This window comes from Microtus ochrogaster, unplaced genomic scaffold (genome assembly GCF_000317375.1).
Source record: "Microtus ochrogaster isolate Prairie Vole_2 unplaced genomic scaffold, MicOch1.0 UNK29, whole genome shotgun sequence".
NCBI lineage: Eukaryota > Metazoa > Chordata > Mammalia > Rodentia > Cricetidae > Microtus > Microtus ochrogaster.
Genome location: NW_004949127.1, coordinates 4,442,276 through 4,452,913, shown reverse-complemented (window position 1 = coordinate 4,452,913; position 10,638 = coordinate 4,442,276). Strand labels below are relative to the sequence as shown.

General features: G+C 41.3%; 1 protein-coding gene across 2 annotated transcripts in view; it reads left to right on the top strand.

The window, feature by feature from the left end:
* Positions 1-10,638, top strand: part of Ptdss1 (phosphatidylserine synthase 1) — a 49,482-nt gene that overhangs the window by 3,881 nt on the left and 34,963 nt on the right. For both annotated transcript variants that reach the window (XM_005368147.2, XM_013354112.2), the window contains exons 2-3: positions 5,914-6,005; positions 8,808-8,852. In XM_005368147.2, the coding sequence (XP_005368204.1) occupies positions 5,914-6,005; positions 8,808-8,852 (137 nt within the window). The remainder of the gene's footprint in view (positions 1-5,913; positions 6,006-8,807; positions 8,853-10,638) is intronic.

The window sequence follows — 10,638 nt, the reverse complement described above, 5'->3', positions numbered from 1 at the left end:
TGTAGACCAGGCTGGTCTCGAACTCACAGAGATCCGCCTGCCTCTGCCTCCCGAGTGCTGGGATTAAAGGTGTGCGCCACCACTGCCCGGCTCAATCAAACTTTTAAAATATGGCTTAATGTTTGTTTTGCAAAGACTAGTTATCTAAAGTATTGAATACTTTGGGGGTTTTGTATTACCGTATATAAGAATAGTGCCTGGTGAGATAATGTGCTATGGATACCCTGCAAGAATTTTGGAATGGGAAGGACTTGATACCTCAAAGAAAAGTCTGTGGTAAGGTTGGGTTTGTCCAGCAGTTCTTTTAAAGAGTGCTTTTGGGTTGAGAATCATTCAAAGATCCTTATTGATGGGAGGTTAAGTACAGGGTTTGATATTGGGAGATATTCAGAGATAGTGCCTGTTGATAGATTCTTATGGTCACTGAGGGCGTTTTCTTGGAAGGTTGCTTTTAAATATACCCCACTCCAAAACTTCACTAGAAAAGTCTTATAAATGGAGGAACCCTGTTCTCTGGTCCACTACTTTAAATGCAGTCATTTGACATAGTGACTTTTCAGCAGCCAAGACTACGTAGTAAGATCCTGTCTCAAAAACAAAACACATACACCCCACCACCCCCAGATTGCAATCACACAAGGTTCTGCCATTGTTATCCATGATCTGAAGGGATGCAGGGAATTGGCAGCCCTGTTAGCACTTGCCCACAGGAATTATTCCCTGTCTAGATGAGGTTGCCTCTTTGCAAATGGCTATTCCTATATGATTATCAATTCATTTGTTCTTGTTTTCTCTGGATATGGAACTAAGAAGATAGAGGATAGATAAGGGGCAAAGGAGTGAACAGATATTTGATTTGTTTTTAAGTAATGGTTTTTACTTAATTTCCCTTACCAGATTTGGAAATTACATCTTTTTCATTTTAACTTGGACCATTATTTCTGGCTCTCAATGCTTTTCTAGGAGTTTCTCCCGGACTTTCTGATTTTTCCCTCAAGACCATATGAAGACCCGATAGAAAATGCCTCCCAATACTAACAACTCGGTTGTCTTGGTCCTGCTTTTCTATATCATATCTTTTTTCTCTATGTAAGAGAAACCTTGATGTCTCTGGCACCAGCAGTGTTAATTGATGGTTTGTAGTAATAGCTCAAGAAGTACACAACTGAGGCCAGACCAACCCAAGAGGTAGACAGTACTGTTAGGCCACATTGTGTTAGGTTGCATTTGAAGGTCAGTTACTGTTAATCCTCATCACTTCTCTTTCCTAGTTATTTGAATAATTTTTAAATTAAGTAAACATCTTTTTATATTTTTCAAAACTTATCTCTTTTTTTTCTTTTTATTTCCCCCTAATAAGACCATAAACTTATTAAAGGGACAAGCTATGTTTCTTTGAGGTCATCTGTATAGACCCTTAGTGACTCAGATGTTTATTTGGTTTCGATGGTGCCCTACCCTAAAGAGATTATATATCAAGGAGTTACTACCTTTTGGGTTCCTCTTAAGTAAACAGAACTCTCAAATACTTGTTTGTTGTTTTAATCATAGCACAGTTTATCTTCTGATAGTATTCTTGTATCTCTAGATTTATGTTCAGGAGTCAGTTTTTACATTTCAGCTAGTTAAAAAACCAGGACTGGTCTAATCAGCTTGGTCTGCTTTCCTGGTTCTGGCCTTGTGTTCAGTGCTACTCAACAGCTGAACAATCCCTATTCCATTCAGCCTAGCTCTTTGCTTTCTTGGAGTTCACCTGGCTTAACCCTAGTAGATCTTTTGGGCCTTAACTATTCTCCTTTGACTATTTTAAGCTTTAACCCAGCAAATCACCAGCCCCTTGGAATGGCATACCCTCAGGCCTATCTTTCAGGCTTATTTCCTGTTAAACCCAAATTGTGATCCTGCCTGCCCCCTGCTGGTTGGGTAGCTGTGTGCCTACCACCTGCAGAAAGTGCAAACTGGGTGTGGAGGCTCTACCTCGTGGTGTAGGTTGTCTTTTCCACTTTTGCTTCTCAGTGTCTGCACACAGCATACCCTTTAGACTCAGGCAACTCCTTGGCTCACCCTGGTACTGCTGCTGTCTCTCTCTCCTGACTCCTCTTGCCCTCTCAAGCTCCCAGTATCCTTCACATCTCATTTGGATGGTTCTTTTCATGAGCACCTTTCTTGATGTTCTAAGAAGCACAAAGGATGACTTGTGAATATAGTTCTCAATGCCTCTTATTATAGCTTTTCTCATTGCAATAGTTGTGTTTCCTGTCAAATTGTTGAGGCCCAATATCTTTCATCTTTGGAAGGCCCAACATCTTCTGTCATTGAAAGGATGAAGGATGTCCTATGCAAACTTGAAAGAAGTTCTTTAGTGAATGGGTCTTTAAGCAAATAATTCTTGACCAAGCTCCCAAATTCCTTTAAGATTGAATGAGTACATTGTTAAAACTATGACATCTGGATGACATAGGTCTACCTTGTAATTTAGGATTACATTTTTCACTGGGAGAAATAATCCTTGGTTGTGACATGGTTTATCTAATTCAAGAACTCAAATTAAAGGAAACAAGAGGAGAGTAGGGACCCATAGCCTAGAGACCTTTGTGTCATGGTGAAGAGTAGATCTTGTCATCTTTCTGGTTCCATAGAGAATAGCCCTGTCTAAAGATCATGAATAAGTGGTGTTGCCTAATCTCCTGAAGACTATAACCCAGTTGCCCATAGATTTTAGAAATGGAACTGACACAGAATCTGAGTCCCAAAGCTCTCCTGACTTCTCCTTTTCCTACTCTGGTTGTGCTCTCTCTGGGTGGTTTCTACATTATTGGATCCATGTTCACCAAGTGGTGTTTGGAAGCCTGACTAGGCTGTTAATATCTTGTGTGATCTCAGCAGGCCCCTGCATGTGACCTTTTGCAGGGGACAGGAAAGTCTCAGTGGACTCTTTATGTTAGGCTGGGATCCCCTTCATGTTATCCAAATCCCACCCACTCTGTCATATCATCTGGAGCATTCTTGCCACCATTCCTACCCCCACTCCCACTATATTGCAGTTGCTTGCTATAAACCTGCTGTGAGCACTGAAGGACCCTTAACAGAACCAGATGGGACCTGTGCCTTGGGGAACTTAATGAAAATCTTGTTCACAGCTGGCATCTTTGCATTGTCATTGTCTGGCCAATACTCTTCAGCACAGGTCAAGATTAGCAGAGAAAGAAGAGGACTTTGTGTCCTCAAGCCTGTATATCAGTGGATGAGAAACCTTGACCTAGAACCTGCATTCCAAAGTCCCCCAACACAGCATGAATTGGATGAAGGAGCAAATGGAAACAACAGAAGAATGTTGAGACGTGTGTGGGCCCTTTTCTAAGTAGCTGCTAAATTCATTTAATCCTTAGAAGGATCTCATGAAGTAGAGTTTATGTCTAGTCTTTATTAATGGAGGAGGAAACAGGCACAGAGAAGTTAAATAATCTGCCTAAGATCTTATAGCTGTCATTTCAGTTAGAGGCTACATCCTTTATTACTGTCCTGTGTGGCTCCTACACAGGAGACAGCTTAGAACCAGTCCTGAGGTACAGCTATGATCACCTCACACCTTGAGTGTGAGGAAGACTGAGGAGGTAGTTTACTCAGAGCAGGAAGTTTGCTCAGTTAAGCCCAGAACACAGTTGATAACAGTAGATAAGAGTCAGGTTCTTGCCTCTGAGTGGGATTGTGGGCATTACATGACTCTTTCTGCCAAGTTCCTTGTTATGAATAATTGGAAACTCTCTATGCACCTCAATACAAGGCTAAGTCTCTCAATGATTTGGAGTTTAGAGAAGATGGACTCACAGCAGTCTTTGAAGTGTGCGACCTTGTGTGCTCAGGTTGTCACGAGGCTAGCTGGGCAGCCCTGCAGTGTGTTTCGTTCCTTTTGTGCACGCACACCTGTGCTAAGTGCAATAGACACTGCATTCTCTCTGTGCCCAGGGCATGCCAGACTGTGAAGGTAGGACTTTGTTCTGATAGGACTCGGATTACTAACTTCACCTGTCCCCTTACTCAAACTCACTACTGGGTTTGATTCTCCTGTTCAGTATTTTTCCAGTTTATTAAAGTCCTTATATTTTTTTTTCTCACTAGGCAAATACAAAACTTCCATAGCTAATGTTGTTTCATCACTCTTTTTTTTCCTCTCAGACATTAAATAGACCATTTTTGGTTTTGCTTAATAATGTCGCTCAAAAATTAGAGGTTACTGGTTGTTTTTATTATTAATCATCATCATAATTATTAATAACAATAATTACAAGGCTTATGATCTATTATTATTATTCCTTTGAGATAGTCTGTCTTGCTTTGTTGCTCAGACTGACTTGAAACTGATCTGTAACCCACGTTGGCCTCAAACTTCCAATCATCCTGCATCAGTTTCCTAAGTGCTGAGCGCACTGGTATGATTACTACACCCAGTTTTGATTTTATATCCTTAGTATTAACCTCTATTTCCCCATTTGCATTTGCTTTTCTTGAGTCCCACATGTTATCAGTCAGTGTCTATCAGCCTGTCATGCTCTTTCAGCGTAAAGTGTCCAACATAGTGTTTGCATAGTAGCTCTTCCTTATAAACTGTCAGTCCGCAATATCTGTTGAGTGTGTAGCATGTGTCAGGTCCCAAGAACAGAAGGGAATAAGTCCCTATTTCAGAAATAGGCTCTGGCAAGGTAGACAGGGAACACATCGACCAACAAAGGGACTAGTCCAGTTTACTGGAATGGTGAGGCAATGTAACACCCGATTTGGTGTTACACCCTCGGTACAGTTCGCGCGCCACTGTACCGAACGCGAGTCGGGCAAGGGCCTGGAGATTGAAAAGAACACACAGAGAGACCAGGGTCATTCGTAAGGAGATCAACCGAATGCCGTTTATTCAGCCTTGGGGAAGCCCTTTATCTACCTACTGCAGCACAAGAACCCCCACCCAGGCAGGTAGGGAAATTACCATATCTCAAATAGAATGAATGCCCTGCAGCTAACCACCAGGCGGGGCAGGAGAAAAATAGGAACTTAACCAGGTGGGGCAAGGGGAAAACAGGAACCAACAGAATGCTAGTCATCTGACTAGAAACTGAATGCGTCCCAGGAATAAGGGTTAAATGCTTGGTCGTGCTGACCAGAAATTGTCCTCGAGAAGCACTCCAGGAATAAGGGAGACCAGGGCCCTACAAGGCAATAGACAAGCCATGCATGGGAGGAAAGTTATCATTCTGTTTCTGCTCTGAGTTTAAATCTTATAATTTTTTTCCCCTCTTGATTTTCTTTTTCCTGATTGCTTTCTTGTTACCTGTTTCTATGCTTCTTCCTGCATCTTCTAGGTCCCCAGCTTTCCATTTTCAAGAGTGGCTGATGTAACCTTGTTACATTGCTCTCCTCCTTGTGATCTCTTCATTCTGACTTTTTGAAAATTTTCTTACCACTTCCTGTATTAACCAAGTACATCTTTTGTTATTTTATCACCGAAAGAGATTTCTCACAAATGAATCTTGTGTTTTGATAAGTTGGTTTGTTTTTTTTTTCTGTACGTGTGTGTTTAAGAACAGTGGGTCTCAAATGCATGCTTGAGTAGAATGGTAGTGTTTAAGATGACCAGTTTTATTTATATATTATTTTATATAATTTTGGTGGTGGAGATGAGCATTGTGTGTGCTAACGTACTGAGCTGTGCCTTTAGCCCCCCGGCTGCCTTTCCTGTAAGAGCTGAGCTGTATTAGGAGAGTGTTGGTTTTAGGAAGTGATACTAAGCAATAAACTGTGTGTAGCGACTTTGCTCAGCAAAAGAAAATCTGCAGTCTTTGGGTGTTAGATTACAGAAAGTGTCCTGCGTTTTGGTTTCCTGTTTAGATGTGAGAATGAATTCTCAATGTTTTCTATTTTCAGGGATGACTCTGTTCCAGAGGACAACATCTGGAGAGGCATCCTCTCGGTTATTTTCTTCTTTCTCATCATCAGCGTGTTAGCGTTCCCCAATGGTGAGTGTTGTAGTTCTCCTGGGCATCACATCCTTCTGACTCTTCGAGGTGCAGATTACAAGATGGGTCTTGTGTAGCAGGTGGGCACAGACTTTTCCTCTCAGCTCTGTGTCCCCCTTCTCGTCCTTAAATGTGTTCGTTTTTCTACTATGTGATGGAGATAACAGGAAGATAATTGTGAGGGCTAACTAAATTAATAATGTTAAACCCATGTTTTGACTTGTTCTTTTATTGCTGTAACAAAACACATGGGGCTGTATACCTCATAAAGAATGGAGGTTTTGAAACTCAGTTTGGAACCTGAAAGTCCATTCTACTTGTTATTGACCTTTAGGTGAGGGTTATCTTTTCATCATGGTGCATTGTCTCATGAAGGAATTATGCACAAGAGGTGGACGGGGTGGGGAGCCTCACCTGGGAAGACTGGATTTGATATTTTATAATAACCCTTTGATGAAAACCAGGGTCCTTAGAGAACTGCAGTATTCATTTTAAGGGCAGCACTCAGTGACCTCCCACTAGATCCTGCCTCTGACAGCTTCTACTACCTTTTCCCAACACTGGGATCAAGTTCCTGACATATGAGCCCTTAGGAGTCAAACCACATGCAAACTATGACGAATGCTAAGCTCTCTGTAACTGTTCTTTTTGTTTTTTTGTTAGTAATTTTTTTGGGCGTGGGGGGAGGGGACGACAAGCTCTACCTATATATATTCCACGGCTGTCTGGAATTGGCTATACTTGAGTGCTTGATCTTCCTGCCTTGGCTTTCTGAGTGCTGGGATCACACAAGTGATTACAGGCATATGCTATCATGCCCTGCTCAGCTGTTCTTTCCCTGGATGTTTTTATTATTAACAGCTGTACAGTACTGAGTTACTGTTACTTTTTTTTTTTTTTTGCTAAAGACAGAACTAGCTCCAATGAGTGTTTACTTAAAACAATTTGCTACCTGCTATCACAATTGTCTTTGCTGTTGTATATTTGTATCTATTAGAAATTTGATGATTATGGACCCGCTCTGTCAGGATTAGAGAAAGGAAGAAGAAAAACCATAATCCCTTTGACTGTCAGTGGGTTGGTGTTGCAGGATTCCATTCTGAGGCTTCTTCCTAGTCCTATAAGGGGAGGCGTTGTTCTATAAAGAGGTGTAGAGTATAAGAGCCCTTGGGAGACCAGGGAAGGAGAGGATATGATGTCTATTTCACATCCCTTGCTATCTCCTTCTTTACTATTCATTGTTCTGTTTCCTTTAACAAACAAACAACAACAAAATCTTGAAGCTTTTAAATTCTACCTTTATTCCAACATAGCTAAGGATCGTTAAGTAAGTTTAATTTTAACCCATTACTGGGGTGAGATGGAGTCCATTTGAATCTGCAGTTAGTTATGAGGCTTCTCAGAAGAGGACCTTCCAAGGATTCTTCTAGCTTTTGTTATCCCTGGGTATATTCTATAATAAAGACTTTCCTTGACGTCCCATGACTGTGTGTAAATAGGAGTTTCTCTGTCCCACCCCATCCCTCAGCCGCTTCCAAATAATCACTTAGAGACTTAATATTACTATTAATTATTAATGCTCTACCAATAGTTCAGTGTAGCACAAATTCTAATTGGTCTTAATACTAAAAACCCAGAGCCAGATATTGGGGTAAAATCAGAGAAACAAAGGAGCAAGTCACTAGAGAGTTCTTACCTTTACCTAATCCTCATACTAAAGGTGCTAAGCCCCCGACTTCTCCTGCCTTATATTCCTGTCTCTACCTCCTTAGTGCTGGGATTAAAGGTGTGTGACTCCCAGATCCTGGGACCAAAGGCATGAGATCCCAAGTGCTGGGATCAAAGGCCACTGCCTGGCCTCTAGGGTTAACTAGTGGCTAACTCCACCCTCTCATCTTCAGGTAAGCTTTATTTGTTAGAGCACAAACTCCTCAGCTCAGGCTTATTACTAGCTAACTCTTACATTTTATATTAATCCATTTCTATTAATCTACATTTTACTATGAGGCTCATGGCTTGTTACCTCATTTTCTACATGTCCTGCTTGTTCTTCAGCAGACTGGCATCTCTCTCAACTCTGCCCCTCCTCATCTGGGTTCTCAGTTTGATTGTTCACCTAACCTTATCCTACCTGACTACTGGTCAAACAGTTTTTATTATTAACCAATGAGAGAAATACATATTCACAGCATACAGAAAAATTGTGCATCTCAGTGACTCTAGGCATGGCTGAGAAGCTTCAGAGTCTAAGTATACTTTTGGCAGACTGTGGATGGAGGCAGATTACTTCATCATTCTAAGCCTGTTTTCTCATCTTGTTCCCCAAACCTGCTCACAAAACATACTTGACATGATTGTCTTGAACATTGGCTATTAAGCAAACAAACAAAACCAGGTTGTACTCTGGTATTTTTACATTGAATCCTACTGGAACCATCATTGCCATGACCCTCAGTTCCCAGATGATGGTGCCACTGACCACTAACTGCCCCTGCTGACTGGAGTTGTAGAAACACAGAAGATAGCTGTGATCCTTCCTTGTTTTGTCACCAGATCCTGAGGTCAGTTCTGGCACAGGGCTACTGAAGACCAAGCCTATGCTGTAACAGTCTGCCTGACATCTCCCTCTTGGCATTTGGGAGTTCTGCAGCTTTCCAAGATTAAGAAGGCTGTTTCAAAAGGTGTGGGAAAAGAAAAAAGAGAAAATAAAATTTAGCATTAGAGATAGCTGTATGTAGATCAACAGAGCTTTCTTTTCTGGCTAAATCTAGTTTATTCTAACTTCATGTCCTCTCTTTGCAGGTCCATTTACTCGACCTCATCCAGCCTTATGGAGAATGGTTTTTGGTGAGTCCTATTGGTAGATGACAAAGTTCTTTCTACTTAAAAAAAAAAATCTTGCCTGGCAGTGGTGGCATATGCCTTTAGTTCCAGCACTCAGGAGGCAGAGGCAAGTGGATCTCTGAGTTCAAGGCTATCTTGGTCTACAGAGCAAGTTCCAGAAAAGCCAAGGCTACACAGAAAAACTCTGTCTCAAAAATCAGAAATAAAACAAACATCTTTTTTCTCTGTATCATGATAGTGGTTTTATATCATAGCTTAAAAACAAACAAATAAAAACCCAAGTTTTTAGTCTACCTAATACAAAAATGTTACTAAGATTCTTTGATCAAAAAATAAATGGCTAGTGATAGCATAAATTCTCATATATAGGTGTCCTTTCTGTTTCATGTGCCTGCTTCTAGTGCTTTTGTTTCTTAGTGGCTTCAGCAAATACCCCTATTTTCTGACTTGTTTTCCTTTCCTACTAGTACGAGCTTAAGTTCACGCTAAGGTCACATTTGTCTTGTTAGTGTCTGTGGAAGCCCAGCAGTTCTAGTTATTTGGAAAAGAGAAACCTCTTCTGGCAGACATAGCCCTCATTTGGTTGAAGTTTATTATTAAGTATATAAAATAATGAGTCTTACTTTTACTTGATTCTCTCATCCAGAAAGTCAAATGGTCTGAATGAGTGTAAAATAAATTTTTAATTCTTAGAATGTTTGTCCTCATCATGCCTAAGTAAGACACACAATAAATTATTGTAGGTGAAGGCAATGTAACCATGCTTGGAAACATAAGGGGATATTTTACTAAAGTTACCCTTCTTGTTATATTCTTCAGCAGTAAAGGTAACTTTGTTTGTTTTGTTGTTTGAAGCAGATTTGTGTAGTTGTGGCTGTCCTGGACCTTACTTTGGTTGGCCTTGAACCTGTAGAGAGTCCTCTGAGTGCTGGGATTAAAGGTGTGTACCACCACACCCAGCAACTCTTCATCTTTTTAAGTTTGCTGGTGAAGTTTTTGTTTTTGTTTTTTGGTTTTTTTCCGAGATGGTTTCTCTGCGTAACAGCCTTGGCTGTCGACCAGGCTGTCCTCAAACTCACAGAGATCTGCCCAAGTCTGACTCCTGAGACTGGCATTAAAGGCATACTCCCCACCCCATTGTATACACTGAGGAAGTTTTTCTAGCTTTATTCACTGAGTATTTGAAGCATTTGAAGACCTGAGGCTATCCAGGAAGATAAGACAAATATGACCTTGTCCTTGGGAACCCCTCCTGCAGCCAAGGACAAGAGAACAGGGAGCTTTTAAAGTAGTCAGTAGTCAAAAATTATGAGCCCTTACTAAACATTAGGTAGCTACAACTGGGTGAAGTGATGGTGACTGAGTGGCTTCTTTCACTGGGGTAGTGAGGAAAGGCTGAGGGGAGTGACTCAGTCTAAAATTTGGATGCAACTAAGGCACTGTGCATGAACCACAGTCAGGGAGTAGGACCTTAGCTGAAGAGGCTGTTGAGGTGGCCTCGGGGCTGGAACATTCAGGCTTGTGGGCAGGCGAAGGAGTGTGGTGCAAAGGATGTAGGGAGCATTTTTCCAGAAGGATGACATGATTTTATTTACTATTTGAAAGAGATATTCCTGGGGCTACAGAGGTAACTCAGTTGATAAAGTGCTTGCTTCCCAGGCTTATAGACCTGTGTGCATTCCTGAGCCTTCTCCAGCATGCGTGCTTCACACACACACACACACACACACACACACACACACACACACACACACACACACACACACACACCCGAGAGAGAGAGAGAGAG